At 40.2% G+C, this 19,410-nt stretch overlaps 1 protein-coding gene across 1 annotated transcript in view; it reads right to left on the reverse strand.

Moving 5' to 3' along the window:
* Nucleotides 1-502: 502 nt before the first annotated feature.
* gas2l1 (growth arrest-specific 2 like 1) overlaps nt 503-19,410 on the reverse strand; it is a 22,636-nt gene continuing 3,728 nt past the window's right edge. The window contains exons 2-5 of the mRNA XM_037681039.1: nt 14,302-14,409; nt 8,415-8,511; nt 4,274-4,571; nt 503-2,599 (exon numbers count right to left, since the gene is read on the reverse strand). Coding sequence (XP_037536967.1) covers nt 655-2,599; nt 4,274-4,571; nt 8,415-8,511; nt 14,302-14,409 — 2,448 coding nt within the window. The 3' untranslated portion in view covers nt 503-654. The remainder of the gene's footprint in view (nt 2,600-4,273; nt 4,572-8,414; nt 8,512-14,301; nt 14,410-19,410) is intronic.

Genomic DNA, 19,410 nt, shown 5'->3' on the forward strand with positions numbered 1-19,410 from the left:
AGAATGACAACGCCAACTGATGGCAAATATGGTTGACACAGTAAAGTAATACTGTACAACTGTAAATAAATTAGTGTATTTTTAATAAGTTCTAAGGAATGATGGAGCTACTTTTGTCTATTGTTACTATACTGTATATTTATGAACATAGCAAATCACACAAGATGACCACTGATATGGAGCATCTTAGTTATAACACCAGTATTTTGACCATCACAGTAAACAGAGTGTGTAATAAACTACAGGAGAGTCAATCCATTTGACTAAAGGTTTAGTGTTTTTATTGTGTGAGCTGTTTATAAAGATGAAACCTTAAATATTGAGCACTTTATTGAGACAGAACACACAGAAGTGCACATGCTCTCTATCTCTGAAACTCAACTGTGAAAGTTTTAGAACTGTCTTACTGATTGACAGACACCCCCACCACCACCCTTCCCACCACCACCCTTTCTAATATACACATTAAAATGATACCAAGCATAAAATCATACCTTTGGTAATAAATATTTTGGCTTGAGTGCAAAAAAGCAACGTGAACCTCTGGTGTCATTCAAGGAAAACAGTTAATTTAAAAGTGTGTATTTAACAGTTTTCATCTCAAGTCTTTTTTTGTTACACAGTAGTCAAAGTTTATGACAATGGCTGCGTCCATCAGTTTTGTATTACAGCTTCAGTGTCCAGGCTACTATGTGCAGGGTAGGAGCAATCCTTGTTGTCTGGGGGGTCTGTGAAGGCCTGCTGCAAGCTTTTGAATGAATGTGAGCACTTGGGAGACAGCGGTGGTGTGTGGCAGGGCGAAAGTGTTTCACGAGTGTGAATATTTTTGCAGCTGAATGGCGTGGGGATACGTGAGGGGGTGTTTAGTGGCCGGTTGTCAGTGCGAGGCTTGAACCTCCCAGGTTTGTGCTTAGAGCCCGAGTCCACGTCATTTGCATTCTGTTGCCCGTTTTCCCCGTTGGTCATAGGCAAAGATGGCGGTGGAGAGTCGGAGCGGGACTCGCTCAAGCTGAAACACGTGGAAGAGTTTTCACTTGAGGAATCCTGGAAGGGGCAGTCCTCAGAGGGGGAACGGGGTGCAAGCGATTGACCTTTAAGAGGCAGAAGGTCATTATTTTCTAGGATGTAAGTGGAGGTTGGAAGGTGATTTGCTAGGGGCACATTTTCAGTCATCGAGTCAAGCGGACTCTGTTGACCTATGAGCTCCCCTGTTGGAGCACAAATTCCAAGTTCTCCATTCAGATTCCTACAGTGGGAAGCAGACTGGGAGGGAATGTGATTCATTAACCTGTCTGTTTCTCTGGACAGAAAAGAGGGAAGTTCCTTCTCCTCCACTGAGCTCGAAATGGCTGGGAGCTTCTTAAGGCCATCTTTACGCTCCCCCCAATGTTCACGAGAACCTCCAAGATTTTGTCCAGAATGTACATTTAAAGGATCCTCCTGTGGCATGTGACGGAGATTAGTTCTTCTGGATTCCTTGAGGTCAGGCAGAGTTCCAATCTTTGTACCAACATTTAGGGAGGAGGTGGAGGAGTTAGAAGAGGAGTAAGCAGAGTCAGAGACAGTAGACTCGGTGAGTGCAGGTACACGATGAATCCCGGTTACCTGCAGGGTTGCTCTTCCTGGAGCCTTACTAATGACATTTTCTTTAACCTGCTGGGTATTGGCCAGAAACTCAGCCTCAAAGCTGCGGTACAGGTCCTGTTCCTTCTCAGGGTCTAACGGTGGCAGTATCTGGTATCCAAAGCACAGTCCTTCATCTTTGGGCTCCTGAAGCTTTCTGCCAGAGATGTTTTTGGGTTGGCCGCGTCCAGCAGAGCAAGGAGCCTGCGAGATCTGAGGGGATCGGGTAGCGTGGTTATAAGAGTTACGAGGAGATGGCTGTGTTGAGCGACGCCCTCCAGTGGTGACAGGTGGTAGTTGCCGGGCTCTCCCTGTGGATGGTGAACGAGGGGCTGGAGGTCTGGGTGTAGTTATAGTCCTCTTACTGGGGCTGTTGTTGTTGCTCTGGACTCCTTTTATAGGGGAATTAGAGCATGAAGATGACTGCTTCTTCGTAAGTCCAACAACCCCTCTAGGAGAGGATGGGGGTGCCTGTTTAGGCACCAGGTCCTCTCGTCTTCCTGATGGCGATGGCTGCACATCTCTAGAGGAGGAAGTGCTCCCACTCAGGGCATCACTTGAATAAGTACGCCTGGATAACATAGTTTGACTGTGGGAACGAGGAGGATGAAGCCTCCTGTGGACCTCATAACCCAGAGAGCGCCCCCTGTCTGTGCGAGATGTAGGCGTTCCATCAGGGGACCCTGGTGGTAGGTTCGGTTTGAGTGTTGGAGAAAACGATGGACGTTCCTGTGATTTGCTCCGGGCACGAGGCACTGAAGGTCTCTGGGATGGAGTCTGATTGCCTGAGCCTGTCCTCTCAATCATGTGCTTCCCTTCTTTGCGATTAACAAGTAGAACTACATCTTCACCAGAGTGCCACGAAGAACCGCCAAGTGAGCGCTTTCCTCCTCCTCCTCCTCCTTTGGAGGAAGCTGTAGAAGAGTCACTGTCTCCAGAAAGACGTCTTGTCATCTGCACCTTTGCCTCCCTATTCCTGCATTGCAAACAGAAAGTCATCAATAACTATAGAACAATTACAAACTTGAAAAGAAAAAGAAAAAATAGACCATAACTTTTATGTTTTAATTTGGAGTCATTCCCCATAGACATTGGCGGAAAAGGGGCAACATGCATCAATGAGAACCCCACAAACTATTGTAACTGATAAAACAACGTGGCATTTCTTGAGCAATACTGAGGATTTGAGAGTATTTGCAATCTGTAAACAAAGTGTTTCTAACCTAAGGCTTATGTGTGGCTTGTAACAAGGAGCAGTGACAACCAGGGGGATTACAGAGAAGAGCAAGGCGGGTCAGGATTAGACGTCTCATAGATTTTCTAACCTAACGCACACCACAGCTCTTTCTCAACCAAACACCACTCCACTGTCAACACTGCAACAGGAACATCAGGTTTACTTGCAGCTCATAGCTCACACGTTTAGTTGAACAAACCTATATATCAAACATCAGTTGTCAAGTAAAGGCTTTTATTACGTTTGTGACTGAAAATGTCAATTCATCAAAAAGTTTATTTAGATTGTTTCCTAAGCAAAACCAATTCCATTGTCTCTCATCTTCCTTGTAATCTTCCTGGTAGTTACTGCTCCTTGTTGCAAGATGTATGAGCCTTCAGTCTCTGAGGTCACTGATTTTTAGTCTGCAAATACCCACAAATCCTCAGCACGATCAATAAATGCCACATCGTTTTATAAAAAAGGATAATACGTAGTTTTAAGCATTTTTTTTAGGTTTATCAATGATTTTCTGATCAGTGTAACTGGACTTTTAACAATAAAAACAAAAAAGAACAACTGTCAAAACTCCACACATAAGTCAGCTTCAAATATATTTAGGGATAACACAAATTTCAGTCTTTTGTGTTGAATTATGGTGGAAGAGATGCAGATTTGACCATGTTCAAATCATTTTTCCTGCACCTTTTTTGTTGTTTGATAAGACACATATCCTGATGTTAATGTCATATCCCGCATGTTTACCTGCTTACTTCTGCATTCAGCTGTACGCAGCTGTCCAGGAATAGTTGTGAGATTGATCTTCACCTTTTCGAGCCCATGTTCAAATGGGAGGCTCTTCATTTTAGATTGTTAATCTGAATGAACTGTTGCCTTTATGTTTTGTCTGAATTGTCACAAAAGTGAAATGAGCTGCATACATGCTTGTAGGCAAAGTAAGCCACCAGTCTGCTCCTAAATGTGAAACTATGGCACAGTAAACTTTTAAGTTACTGGACAGGGATGTGACCACCTTAAACTGGCTTCGTACTCGTTCAGTCAATTAGTTTATAATGAAAAACAAGATAAAATTGAAAACATCTCATAAAGTCTCTATGATAGTTATCATATAGAAAAATAAACTGAATGAAATTGAGAAAAAAAAGTAGGAACAATTGTTAAAAATAAAAAATTCATCTTCTCCCACTAGGGGGTGCTGTTAGATGGCTGTGTGAGTTACATTTATTAAGGCACTGTCACCTGAGATTAGACAAATCTGCTCTGGTCTAATCTGTGGCTCTCTGGTATGTTTATGTACCGTGCTAATGTCCATCTGTGGGCGCCACACAGCGAGAAGCAAAAAACAAGCATGTCCTGTGAGACATTAACAAGGATAACACTGAACTGCACACTTACATGAGCCTGCACACTTACCTGAGAGGATTAAAGTGGCGTTGCTCTGAGCGGTCTCGTGGGGGCTTTGGAAGCAATGTACGTGCTGCTCCAGAGTCTACCTCGGAACGGGCAGAAGAGTTTTGGGATTGAGCTGGTCGGGTGGAAGAGGAAGCACTCTGAGGCTCCAGGGAGCGTCTGTCAGGAGTTTTGTAAGGCGCGATGCCATCATTTCTCCAATGTGGACCTGGGCTGGTAGAACGAGATGAATGGGCACTGGAGGACTTGCTCTGGGCTCCCTGACCTTGGCCACTGGCTTTAGACTGGTGGTATCGGTGAGCTGTGGAAACAGATTTATAAGTGGTTTAAACCACCATTGGCAGAGAGCCTGTTCAATCAACAATTAAAGACAGTTAGTGGTCAGAGAATCCACCGCAGCATATCAAGATGTCAACAGCAGCTGATAAAATAAGTAAAATTAATTTGGTACAGTTGATCAATATTTTACTACAGAGGCTTGACTATTGGGATTACGGGAACGGTTCTAAAATGGTTTAAATAGTATTTGTTTGATAGATTCCAGTTTGTAAATGTAAATGATGAATTTTCTTCATACACCAAAGTTAGTCATGGAGTTTTTCAGGGTTCAGTGCTTGGACCAATAGTCTTTAGCGTATATATGCTTCCATTAGGTAATGTTATTAAACAGCACGGGATAAATTTTCATTGTTATGCTGATTAAACACAGTTACCGGTATATTTGTCCATGAAACACAGTGAATCCAATCAGTTACTTAGTTTACAAGAATGTCTTAAAGACAAAAAAAAAAAAAAAAAAAACTGGATGACATTTAATTTTCTGCTTTTAAACTCAGACAAGACTGAGGTTTTGGTTTCAGGACCTGAGCATCTTAGGAATTAATTTAGCAGTCTTTCACTTCCTCTGGAAGGCATACATTTGGCCTCCATTTCTAAAGTTAAAAGCCTTTATGTTATTTTTGATCAGGACATGTCTTTTAACCCAACACTAAAAAAAGTTACCAGAACCACTTTCCTCCACCTGCGTAATATTACTAAAGTTAGAAACGTCTTATCTAAAAATGAGACAGAAAAACTGTTCCATACATTTGGCACATCTAGGCTGGACTATTGCAATGATTTATTATCTGGGTGTCCAAAACTTATTTAAAAAGTCTTCAGTTAATCCAAAATGCTGCTGCCAGAGTCTTATTGCTCCAGTTTTAGCTTCTCTCCATTGGCTCCCTGTCAAATCCAGAATTGAATTCAAAATCTTACTACAAAGCTCTCAACAACCTAGCTCCATCTTATAATAAAGATCTTATTGTTCCAAACTTTCCTAACAGAGCACTTTGCTCTCAGACTGCAGGTTTACTTGTGGTTCTTAGAGTTTCCAAAAGTAGAATGGGAGGCAGATCTTTCAGTTATCAGGCTCCTCTCTTGTGGAACCAACTTCCAGTTTATGTCCATAAGGCTGACACAGTGTCCAGTTTTAAGACTGGGCTTAAGACTTTCCTTTTAATAAATCATATAGTTAGTGTCAGCTTGGGTTTCCTGAGCTATCCCTTAGTTATGCTGCTATAGGCTTAGACTGCTGGAGGACAAACTGACCACATTTCATCACTCTGATGCTGTCTTTACTTACTCTACTCTACCTGGTGGTTTATGTAATTACTTGTATCATTAACATGTGTTTCTTCATCTTTCTTCTGATAGGGGGTACACCTGGACCTGTCATTCTGTGTTTGTTTCTACTTCCTGTCCTCCCAAACTCCAGCCGGTTGAAGCAGATGGCTGCTCATCCTGAACCTGGTTCTGCTGGAGGTTTCTAAAAAAAGAAAGTTTTTTTCTTTCCACTGTCGTCTTTGTGCTTGCTCAGGAGGGGAACTGCAACAAAGTGAATATTCAACGCAATCTGCTGGCTTCCTTAGACTTTACTAATTGGCTTTTATAATGCATGTGAACGTTTTTGTACAGTGTCCTGAGATGGCTTGTGTTGTGACTTGGTGCTATAGAAATAAACTGAAATGAATAAAATACAGTTGAATGATGAGTCGTGTTACTCAGAGGAGTTTAACAAGTTTAACAAGACAGTTTTTGGGAACAAAATAAGTCAGTTTTAAAATATTATGATGGCAGAGTGTAAATGGAATGTACTTATAGCATCTTTTTATCTTATCAAGATACTCAAAGTGCTTTACATTATAATCTGGACCCTCATTTACCCATTCATACAGCACTCTGTACAAAGAATAATCAGTGCTTTATCACATTCATACACTGATGGGACACATCAGAGGCAATGAAGGGTTCAGTGTCTTGCCCAGGGACACTTCAGCATGTGACTGCTGGTGGAATCGAACCCTAACCCTAACCCTCTTGCATTGGAGGACGACTGCGCTAATCACTGATCCACAGCTGCCCCATGTGAGAGTGGGTTACCTTTTGGTTAGAAACACTGTATATATCACCAGTGTAGATACCAGAGGCAGCTGTAAGCTCATCACCTGACTCTTCAGAAGGAATTCGGTTTAGGATGGTTGGTCTTATGGACGTGTGTCATTGTGCTGCGGATGTGTGTGAACAGGAAATGTCAGAACAGCTGAACGCTTTATACAAACCTGTGACAAAAATGGTATAATGCCCATAAAATGTTAATGAAAAGAGAATATGGCATGTCAAATCCTAAATGTGAGATGCATTGCTTTTCAGAAAATATTCTCTTCTCAACTTTAATGCAGGTGAATATTTTATTTAAAAATTTGTAAAAAAAAAAATAAAATTGCTTATTGCTGCTTGGCCACTTGCATTAATTACCTGAATCTTTTAAATACATTCTTTCAGCACTTCCTAAACTTTTGTAGAAATTATTTTGTTAAATAATTTTAAAGGCTCTTATTTCTAAAGGAGTCCATCTCACTATAAAGCACTTTTAAACCTGTTAGTGATCTGTTGACAGTTACCTAATTATATGGGAGATGAGGTATTATGTGTTTCTTGATTTTTTTTAACCCTGTAAAATAAAAAAAAGTCCAGTTTTATTATTTAACCCCTTTTTTAACCATAACCTAGATGACTGAGCATCTTCACCAGCATACAACCTACCGATACTCACTTTTAAAAATTCTCTAGCTGGCATAAAACTAAATAAAAAACGGATACATAAACAACTGTCAGTTTCAAACTTTGCTTATAGTGACTTAGAGTGACTTTCATTTAAGTGTTGAAATGACTTGTGCATTATTGTAATCTGCACATTATTGTAATCTGCACATTATTGTAATCTGCACATTATTGTACCGTAATCTGAACATTTGAGACTTCCAGGGATAAGTTTGCAGGAAAACAAGTCTTACGTGCAAGGACTGAATGAAAGGTATGAGTTGTTGTGCATGTGCAATATAGTTTTGGGATTAAATATTTTACTTACAATATTTTCTGCTCGACACCATTTTTGACAAGTATAATATTAGATATTAGTTTAACACAAACTTTTTTGCCTAGATGAAACTAAATTTGTCAACTCAATAAAAAGAAACAACTTGACACATGCAATCACAAAGTTGAAATACATTATTGTACAAATACTATTATCCAGTACTGCAGATTTTAAAAGCATCTGCCCTTCAGTCAGAACAAGTTAGATCACATCTGAATCATTATTTACTGCCTTAAACTTGTCATAAATTCTGCAATGTAAAAACAATATAATTGCTCGGTTCTATCACGGATGGAGGAAGTTGTGGAGCCCAAAGTGCAGGCAGGACTCCAAAGGTGCAAAAACAAACAGGTTTAATAAACAAGACAGTGCTGACGTGGCAGCAAAAACTCTACTTACAAAAACAGGACTTGGAACAGGAAACTCAGAGGAACTCCCAAAGACAACATGAAGACATACAAAATGTACACTACTGAGTAGACGAATGGACCGAGGGACAAGTATATAAAGAGGCACTGACTAACCTAAATTAACACTGGTGAGGAGACAAACTGAAACAGGTGAGGGTGAGAGGCGCAGAAAACAGAGATGTACACATACACAAAGGGAAATACAGAAATGTCGGAGTGAACACAAGAATTGAAGGAAACAAACAACTACAGAACCAAAAGAAGAATCCTGACACGTTCTGGGTCTAATAAAGGAGGGAACAGGAAGTGACCTCACCAAAAGCAGCACAACGACATGGATCATGCTTGTCCAAATAGTGCTCCAGTGTGTCCCAGCCCCCTCCGACCCGCACCATCACATGAGTCCGAAGGACCTGAGGCAGGCAAGAGAAAACAAGGCTTTAACAGATAAAGTAAATGCAACATAGAACACAGAAAGAAACCTCAAAAATACAGAAATTTTAGAACCAGGGCTGACCCTCAGTGTGATTTGACATACTGATACAACTTTGTCCTCACAGAGTTTCTTTCTTCCACATCGCTCCCAGTTGCTGCCATTGTGAGGTCTCTTCATCACTGTGTCAACTCTCCATTAAACAGCAGCAGAATAAAGAGCCACAGTTCTGGGAAAGACACTCTCATTCTTTTGTTGGCACTCTATTCTGCCTCTCAGCTGGCTTCTCCATGTCTTCACAGAGCAGCAGGATGAACTGGGATAGTCGTCACCCCTTGAGTCCGCTCGACTCTTTAGCAGATTTTTCAGGAGACGAGTGAGAAGTGGGGGGTTAGGATAGACATTAAAAAAATGAAGTTTTCTTAGCCCAAAACTCCAGAATAGAACAATATCGAGCTTCTCTCTTCTCGGGCAGACACCGCCTTCACTGAAGCTGTAATTTGCTTGTGCTCCACAGCACAGTGGAGATATGCCCCCGCTCCACTTTCAGTTGTGTAACACAGTCTGTCAGCCACATGTTTTAAGGACTGCACTCGTGAATCTGAGGGCATGCGAGGCGATGCATAAAGATGAACCTGCGTGGGCTGGCACAGAGTTCGTTTCCACTTGATCACACACGTGGCTCCACATTTTATCTTGACCACAGTCCCAAGACAGAAAGCCCATGTGCGCCATGGTCTGACCCCACCTTTTCTCCAATACAATCCCTGCCAGTTCACTACACGTTTTTTTCATCTGCTTTGCTGCCCTTCCACATCAAATCTGCCAAAACAGCTCATCTGCTTATCTCTATCAATCCAAAGGGGTATAAACTGCTTACACGCCACTGCTTTGACCTCCTGCCAGTAACAGGTTTACTGTCTGCGTGATGCTCTGTGACCACCATGAGACAGCAGTGAAAACTGGTTGCACCAGGTTTGTAACGTATCGTCCTATTTCAAGCATCACTGTGTCAGACACTGACAATACAAAACCAAACATTCTCAACGTCTGATAGGAGAGATTTGCATAAAGGTGGCGCATGCATTTTATTTTCCTCTCTGATTTTATTTCTAAGTTTTTATCTCGTTTCTGTAAAGTGCACGCTGCAAACCATGTGCAGCAAACTATGAAGACAAAAGAATAGTTTTATCTAATGCTCGCTTATAGCTGCCATGAGTGTAGCAGCAACAGTGAATATAGATAAATGTTTTATTGGAGTGTGACTGAACAGACTGATGGCTCATCATATACTGGACTTCATGTTGGGAATACTTCATGTTTTGTTAAATGAGATAATTTAAAAAATTACAATTTAAAAAAGCAAATACACAAGGCAAAAAAAAAAAACGCCTTTTTGTGGTACAACTTGCAGCCATTTCTAACATTAACTGCTCAAAAATGGCATCAAACACACCCATTACATCATCACTGTACGTAATCTGCATCTCTTCTTCCAACAGGTTTATCATTTCTTTATTAATACACAACACTGCAGCAGCAGTTGGGAGTTCCCTGAGGCTGAATAGATGTTTAGGAACCATGTTCCACTTTAGATCTGTGGCTCGGCTGCCAGCTCAACCACTGAAGGGGTTTCACAGACTCTACCACAGAGACCCCATCCCCGTTTCTATGGTAACAGTGAGGGACGTCTTGTCGTTGGGGTGTGCTGAAGCAATTTCTTCTTAAATGCTGGTAAATTCAGATATTAAACTCACGGTTCATTTCAGCTGTTCCCCACAGCTAAAAGCCTCCCCCCTGCTGCGGAGAAACCTCCCTTAAAAAAAAAAAATCCTCCCCCTAACAACCACAATCTGCTCGTATTAAACGGTTTGTTTTCACAACTTCATCCCAAGGTCTTTGTAGCAGCTTTGATTGATGAATAGGGTTTAGTTGGACATAAAAGTGTGTATCCTTTCAACAGGAGGATAAGGGAAGTGTGTTGGATGCACTTGTAGCTGCTTGAGCAACTTATAATCACTGTCATCCCCAGAGATGAATCAGCAGAAGGCGAAGGGGTGGAAACGACATGAAGAGAGCCAGTCTGACAAGTCCGAGGCTCTGGGACATGCAAACACACACACAGAGTCCACCCCAAATTTAAATATGTTCAGTATGTTGGGTTTAGAGGTGTGCTCCAACTGGCAAACATGTTTACACTGAGCAAACGCTTCTTACTGAATTAAAAAAAAAATACTGTAGAGGATGAAAAGAAGTCAAGAAAAAAGAAAGAGAGCAATGAGTCTTATTCTTAAAGTAGAGAGACCTTGTTTTCTTGAATTTAAATTGTTTTACGGTCCTTGGTTCGTATTTAAAAAGGAGAAATGCAATTCTGCTGCCTCCATTTTAGGAGTGCTAATGATGCGAATTTTTTTAAAATAAAAAACATTAAAAAAAAAAAAATAGTTAAATGCTTTTCCAACTGCAGGACTTCATTTGTGCACTCAGCTCCTCAGGTCTCATGAAGACAAAAGAGCACCGAACATCATTTGGTGCAAAAAATGTGCCAAAAGTGAAGTCCTGCAGCGTGCAAGTCTCTTTTACGTTCATGATTTTGCTCTTGTTTTAAAGAGATAAAATCATAAAGAAAACATCTGGTGCAAAGCAGCTCTGAGTCATGAAATCTAAAAAAAAAATATTACAATTGAGAAGAAAAGAACGGAGTGAAGATAAGCTACAATAAAGTATTTATGAATCATCTTTATTCTTTAAAAAGCACCAGAGGAACAAAACAGGTGTGGCAAGGTTGGGTTTTAAAAGGGTTTCTAGAGATGAAAATAGCTGATAAAGGAAGAAGAGTAGAAATTCAGATGATGAATGACCTTGAATAATCAAAGCTTTACAGATTACATTGTGCAAAAAAGAAAAAAAAAGTTATATTATATTTTCAACATAGGCTAGTACAAATCCCATAATATTAGAAATGGAAGTGATCACTTTGTTAAAATAGTTTGTAAAGTAAATACAACAATGCAAGAGTGATCATGTGGGTCTGACACAAGCTGTTAGAAGAGAGATAATTCAGACAATGGTTTGTGGTAGGCACAAAAACCAAATTCTATTTTTTTTTTAAGTTAGTTAGTTAGTTAGTTGTTTTTTTTTTTATTTGTTGAACTTCCACACATTTCAAAAACAAGAAAACCTTCATGAATCTAGCTGGTGAGCTTCACTGATGTTGCTGAAGTTAATAATAGTGTTCAAATAGCTGCAAGCACAAAAACATGTGTGTCTGCTGATCTGTGTTGGATATAAAAAAAACAGGTCTGTTTCAAAATAAAATGATTTCAATGTGTCATGTTTAGGAGCACTCGTGTGAGGTTTCTAAGACAAGACGGCAGCACGGATTCTTTAAAAGATGGAGTCATACACAGAAACATCAGCTCCACATAACTAAGGGGTTTTTTTTAACCTAAAATTGCTCTAAAGTTGGCATTGAACCACTTGTAACGCTCCTACAGGACAATTTGAGTTAAATTAGGAGATCTTTGTGATGATTCCTAGAAGCCTTTTAAATACTGCTCCATTTATTTGAATAAAAGCAAAGAAGTTCAAAAGATGAAGATTAAGATCAGGTTTTGGTAACACAATGATCTGATAGCCGAGTAAATGGGCACCAAACGTCATCAAGAAGCAATTCTTTGGTTTGACCCTCAGTAGTTTAGGCTCTGGGTTCCTGTAAATGCAACTATTAGCAAAAATAATCTAAGAATTCTCCACATTTGGAAAATAAATAACTCTGCACTGCATGTACCGCTTTGCAGATATTGCAAGAACAATAGTTTCTGCTTGTACCAGTAGTTTGCGCACCATTTGTTTACAGCCCTAAAATTCAGTCTACAAAGTGAGAGAGTAAAGGTAGAATTCACGTCCTAAAACAAGCTATTTTTGACATGTAAGGCTGTTTTAAATGTTTCATCACACAGTAAATATCACATCTCCTGCCATAGACTGAGTGGGGCCAACAAAATATTGATATTCCTGACAGCCAGAGAGCCAGAAAGTGTCATTTAAATGCAGGGAACAAGGAACACTATCCAAACAGTCCATTAAACCACTGTGTGTTTTAGGCCAGCAAGACCAAATCAATGTCAACCTTTCTGCACCATCCAAGAGTTTCAGTACAAAATCAGGCCCTGAACTGAGAACAAGCCCAAGTATCTAGCAGGAATCCAGCTAGGACCAAGATAAGGAGAATGCAGGAAATTACTTAAAACTCTATTTGTGTCTGCATGGAAAAAGTAGCTTCCTGGGAGTGGGCCAGAAAAAGGCAGGGTTCATTTCTCTGCTCTCAGAGGAGAGAAATCACAATACTGTTCCAGCAGCTTATCGTTCAGCTTAAAGGGGTTTGATTCCGTCCACCAGCTGAGTGTTATATTTGTTGCTACATAACCCTTAAAACAACATATGATGCCATATGCAAGCACCATATGGTTCCACTCAATTACTGAATGCCTGCTGTGCTATGTGCCAAATATATACTAGCTGCACATTTGGGACTTCAGATATTCAGTATGATTTAAGATTGTTTCAAAACATGTTTTATTTGTACTATAAAGTGTTGGATACTATTTCCTTTCTTCCGGTTAGTAATTTTTTATTTTTTTAGATCTGGCAGCATGTCCCAACAGGAGCATGAGAACACGTGAAATAGTGCGTTTTAACACGTTAATGCAAGCCTAACATGTGTGCTTTCAAAAGTTTAGAAAAACTGCACAGTTTATTTTTATTATATTTTGTTACATCATTAAGTTGTTTTTTTTTTTTCTTAAAGTTCCAAAGAAAACAAGCTTTTATTGCATAATGTCAAAATTAGTCTGGTAAATATATCATGAGAGAAGTAAAAGTTATTACATTATCACAGTTTTATTTATTTATTACTTATGTCCTCTTGTAGCTATAAATGTAACTGATCTGTGAGCTCCAACAGTACATTATTCAGACACAGGTGAGGTATTTGTGCTGCACAATATTTCAGATCTAGTGATCAAAACAACATTCTTTTTTACATGCATACTGACAAAAATAATGTTAACAAAACGAGCACTTCAGAGTAAAAGGTCAAGAGAAAAAAAAGTGGGTATTTTTACCGTTTCATATTTTCACTTCCATACAACACAGGATTAAAATTAATGTCGGCTACATTAGCTAAGAAATGTGAAAACATCAAATAAATAAATAAATCTCTTTACAGGAAAATTGGAAAGCCTTGATTTTCTCAGAGTAACATTGTTTGTCTAAAAGGAGATATTGGTTGTGTGTAAGGTGCAGCTCAGTTAGAAACAGCCGAAACTGTTCCGCCCCTATCCACCTAAAAATACTTTCTACAATTTAACAGGTGCGGTTTGCTGCAGGTGTCATGACCTCCTTTGGACTGAAGACCTTATAATAGAGGTTAGTAATGAGAGTTCTTGGACCAGTAAAACAGGGTGGGTGTGCTCACACTGACAGAAAACCAGGTACTTTAAAGATTAACCAGGCTGTCAAACTTTGGACAGTACATGCTTAGCTGTTGTAGTTTGCCTTATTGTCATAATTAGAGAATACATTCAAATGTAAGCTCAAACTTAGCCAACAAATGTTGAAGTAGCAAAAAATAATGTGTTGTTTGAAATAGACTATCTATCTAGGTAATAGTTGCAGAGTTTCATGGTCAAAACTGATTAAAATGTTTACATTTAAGGCTCTAACTGAACCCTAAATGATGTCATCGTTTGTGATGAAGAGGACCTACCCTGATGAAGATCAGAGCACTGGAGTCTCCTACTTTGTACTTCCCTTCGGATACTTTAATCATAGGAAACTGGGCTGGGCAGGAGCACTGGCCCAGGATCTCACGCACCTGAAGGAGAGAAAAAAAAAAAGATTATTAACATTCATTGTGCTCCAAACATGACCTGACTTCCTATTCTGAGTTAGTCACACAAGTCTGTAAATGTGACTCAAGCACTTCTGGACAAGAACACAATGACTCTGTTTTACAGTGTGAGAAATGAGCAGAGAATACGAGGGTGTTGGACAACGTCTGTCATATTCCTGCCAAATCTTCTCTCCAAGCATCTACTGTTCGACCACAATAAAAGCCTCCATCAGGACGTTGGTTGTTTAGCTCACCGCAAACTCTCACTAAATGCACATCTGGACATGGTAATGAATACTCTCTAACTTTCTGAGCATTTACAGCACATTTTCTCATGTGACACCATGAACCTAAGGAGTTAAAGGTCTCAGAAACCCGACTGCTGGAGGTAATGATGATGTAGTCAGCAGACCCGCGTGTTGCCAGCTGGGCTTTGAATTGAGAGAACCGGCGCCCTTGCTGTGGTCGAGGGGGTGCTTATTAGCAACGAGGAGTCAGACACAACTGCAGGGTGGAGTCAGATCAGCCTCTATTGCACACAGCTGGGTTGGACAACTGTGATGTTTGTCTTGGCGTCTCTGTCAGACAAAGGCGTGTGCACACTTGTCCAGGAGGTAGAGAAAGTGGAGCGCCCAAGTGATCGAACACACACGAGGAGTAAAAGGGCTGTTTTATTGGTACTGAAGGGACAAATGATAAGCTGAAGGAAAATGTTGGGTTCTGAGCCTCTAAACCGTAACTGTTTACACCTCCTTTCAAGCTGTACAGAGGGATATACTTTGTTTTTGGAATGAAGCATCTTGTTATTTTCCTAAAATAACACCCTTCGTCTAATTAAAGAGAGAAGCAGAATCAGGTCTGATCCTCTGCATCTCACCTGCCTCTGCTCGCACCACTTTTCTTTCATCTGCTTTCTGGCAAATCAACCTTTATTTTTAGCGCGCACGCCACCTGACTAGATCACAATTCCATTTATCTTTGTTTGTTTTGATTTTTTCTCTTCTTCTTCTAATTGCAGCTACCATGTGTTTCATTCAGTCAGTACAGGATGACCAGCCCAGTTTGGAAAAACCCTGACTGGTGAGTTAATGGAAAGATTGCTATAGCAACAGACACAAACATAAACCCACTCTTCCCTTTTGGAGCATGCAGTTATAGCCGTCTTGCACAAGTAAAGCATTTCATCTCAACTGAGATCATTTTTCCCTCCAAATTGAAATTTGGACTCGCATACAAAACGAACAACGAAGTGTTTGAACAAAACCCTGACCAGCCCTGATAGTTGAAGTATTTACTCTGGGAACCCCTCAGCATGAAATGTGTGCATTTCTCGTGTCTTCACTGTATCAACAAGACCAGTCCAGATACAGTGGAGCCAAAACACGAGCTCACACAAAGAATGAAGTCGAAGGGGAGGAGTGAAGAAAGGTCTTGCAGGAAACATGCGGAAAAGAGGCAGAAACGTGAAAGAAAAGCTGAAGGGTGATTTTCAGATGAGAGACGCTTTCAGCAGGAGGTGCAGATGTTTGAAAAGGAACAAAAAGAACAAACTATTACATCACACCCAAGTACTGAGAATCTGCCGTGTCTTTCAATGGAGAAGAATGCGGACGTGTTTTTGCGGGAACAGAAAGAGAAACTTGGTCATTCCTTTGAATCTGAGCGCCTGCATGTGTTTCTTGTGTAATAAAAATTCCTTTAAAGATGCCGGAGCTCAGACCACGTCATATCTGTACTGCATGAGTCAACTATCTTCTCATTCTTTTCCTTCCTGACCTGCAAACATGTGAGGGCCCCTGCCATAAAGGAGATAGGCAGAGGGCTGAGTGAACCCTGGGGAAGAACACAGGAAATGGGAGGGAGGGAGCGATAATGTTGTTTAGGTTCTACTCTCAATATTTCTTTATTGATTCAAATGTGGACTATCATTTTACACTAAAGGGTTGATATCATGACAAAGAAAAGCCATTTATGCTGCTCCACAAAGCAAATCTGCTAAGATGAGACTCATCCTGTTACCGTGTTGCATGTAAACTAAACTTTGTTTAGTATATTTGTGGTTCACGTTATCAGGTTATTCTGTATTTTTTCCTATAAGCCTCACATCTCTTACAGAGTCAGTAACTAGAGGAGGACCACACAGTTTGCTCAGATGTTTTCATCAAACTTGGGTGCATCAACCGGATTTAACTGGCTCATTTTATGAGCTACATACCAAGCGGCATACCTACTGCCAACAATAAAAAGTGAACATTGCAACCCACGTCAGGGATTTCTACAAGGCGTCTCCAGGCTCCGACTTCTGTGCATCCCCTCAATTAAAAAGTTTAGAAGCTGTAAAATCCAATAAAGCGCAACAAATGCAATAAATCTGAGAACTGTTTTTAATGACAGAACAGGTCTCTTCTGTAACTTATCTGCATGTCCTGAAGCTTGGAAACTTCTAAGAAGGGAACAATCCATCAGATAAACAGGCACAGACAAGAGAAACAAGCCAATCGGGTGCATGCTCTGCATAACAAAAGGTTTTTGAAACTAGACGAATTATTGAACCACCATAAGTACCGGTAAGTATTCCCAGCTACATATATATGTATATATATATATCCTTCATTACACCCCTGTCATGACCGCCAGAATAAACAGTTATATACACGGCTACAGCTCAATAAACAAAGAACAGCCTCAGCACAATTAACCAGCATGGGCTGAATAAATGATAGTAATGTTTTCTAATTATGTTGAAGCTGCAGCCTGAGGTGAAGAACTGAAACAGATGCAGGTAACTGGTCTAACAAGCAGATAAGAGATGGAAAACCAGAGATGGGTGAATGCCTAGGGGTCATATATATCAGTAAACACCCCCACAAAGGGAGGAAAAATATGTTTAGGATTTGTGTGGAAGCTAGTTTTAGTGCTCTCTTCATGTGTAAAGAAAGTAGATCTATGCCATAAAGTTTATAGTTGCTTTTTTTTAATCTGTGCCCACTGAAGATGCTGGCAGATTAACTTTGTACAGACAAGGAAATGATGTCTTCTAAATGCCAAACTATTCTTGGACCTGTTATCTACAGAATAAGCTGCTATTATGTGGTTCATACTTGTGCTGCATGTCTGATAACATTCCAAAATGTGATCATATGCGGCAACATGGAAACTAATCTCTATAAATTGATCTCTGTCTCCTGCTAACTTGACAAAGAGCCCTCAGGAGAAGAAGCCATACAAGAAACTGATGGACATCAAGTGCTCTAAGTGAATAACTCTATTATTCATCTGCTTCAGTCAAACTGCACTGTAATCACTCAGTGCAGGAAGTTAAATATCAGGCCGCTCCTTTGGTCTATTTGTTTTGATGAACCTGAACGGTTTCTATGGTGGCCCTAAGGTGTAAATGAACAACATTTGAAAAAAAAATGGAATTACATTTGAAAAAAAAGAAATCACATTTGAAAAAACGGAATGACATTTGAAAAAAACGTTATTACATTAAGCCAAACAGGAAGGTTTTCTTTTTTCTTTTTTTTAAACTTTATTAACAGCATGCAACTACAAAAATGTCCTGTTTGGTTTAATGTAATTCCATTTTTTTCAAATGTGATTCTGTTTTTTCTAATGTGATTTTGTTGTGGGGTTTTTTCAAATGTAATTATGTTTTTTCTAATGTGATTCTGGCCACTTCCACTTTGGCCACTTCCACTTTGGCCACTTCCACTTTGGCCACTTCCACTTTGGCTTAATGCAATTCCGTTTTTTCAAATGTTGTTCATTTACACCTTAGGGCCACCGTAGTTTTCAGTAGTAGTCTGCTCATAGCAGGCGAGGTCAGAGGAATTTATGATCAGAGTCTAGCTGAGACCATGCTAAACACAGGAAACACTCACTGAATATAGCTGCTCAGACAGACACCTAATTGAATGGCAATCATGCAAATGATCAGCTGATAGCATCAAATGTCCCAGTAAAGGCATAACGTGCATAATGGGAGTACAGCAAGTTTCTGCACACAAGCCTCTGTTTTGAAAACACTAAGGAGCGACTGCTACAGTGCAAAATCACCTTCAAAAGACAAAACAGCAAAAAGCCTGAGCATGTGTTGACTCTGAAGGCCATCATGCTCACTCAGCAAAGCATTTGAGTGTGGAGCGGTGCAGAGCAGGATGACCTACTTATCCCCTTCATTCTCGCTACTGTAGTCCTGCCTCCCAAAGTCACATCCGCTCCAGTCAGGTTTAACAGAGTGTGCAGTGAAGACACTCTAGGCGTGCGGTCTGTTGGCTACTACTTTCTTTAATTTGGTTCCCTGAATGCGTGAATTAAACCAGAAGGTTAATGGAGCAGAGGATCCTTACAGGCCCCATGCACTTATACAGTATGTCCTCCTCCATCACTGGAGGTGTCTCCATCCAACGATCAAGATGTCAGCAAAAGTAGCGCGCCATTCACTTGCTCTCTTCAGTGACACCAACAAGACATACGGTTCTAGTCTTTGCTGTGGAGAGTAGGGGTGGGGGATGGGAGCGATGGCCCACATGTTTGAGCTAAACAAGAGCTGAATGTGGAGCCTGGAGTGAGAAAAGACATGAACCAATTTAAATGAGTGAGCAGGAAGAAAAAAGATGCTGACTGAAGGAATCCAACAGCAACTGCAGAGCTGCTATGATCTAACAGTGAGCTTGGTTATTGTACTGTATAGATGCCTTTACATGCATTGAACAATAGCAGACCACGTTAAGCCATCACTAAATGTGATTTAAATTGTCTTGTCAAAATGTTAAACAGCTGTGCATTGGTAAACCCAAAAAACATGTAGAATGCAAAAGTGCATGACCATATATGTGTATTTGCATCTGACTCACCAGATCCTTCTGTTCAACAATGTTCAGTCAGGTCATCTGGACAGTTTCTGTTTTTCTTTCTTTTTTTGTTTGTTTCTCAACAACAACAACAACAACAACAACAACAACAACAACAACAACAACA

The sequence above is a fragment of the Nematolebias whitei genome, chromosome 8, assembly GCF_014905685.2.
Source record: "Nematolebias whitei isolate Nwh7 chromosome 8, NemWhi1, whole genome shotgun sequence".
Taxonomy (NCBI): domain Eukaryota; kingdom Metazoa; phylum Chordata; class Actinopteri; order Cyprinodontiformes; family Rivulidae; genus Nematolebias; species Nematolebias whitei.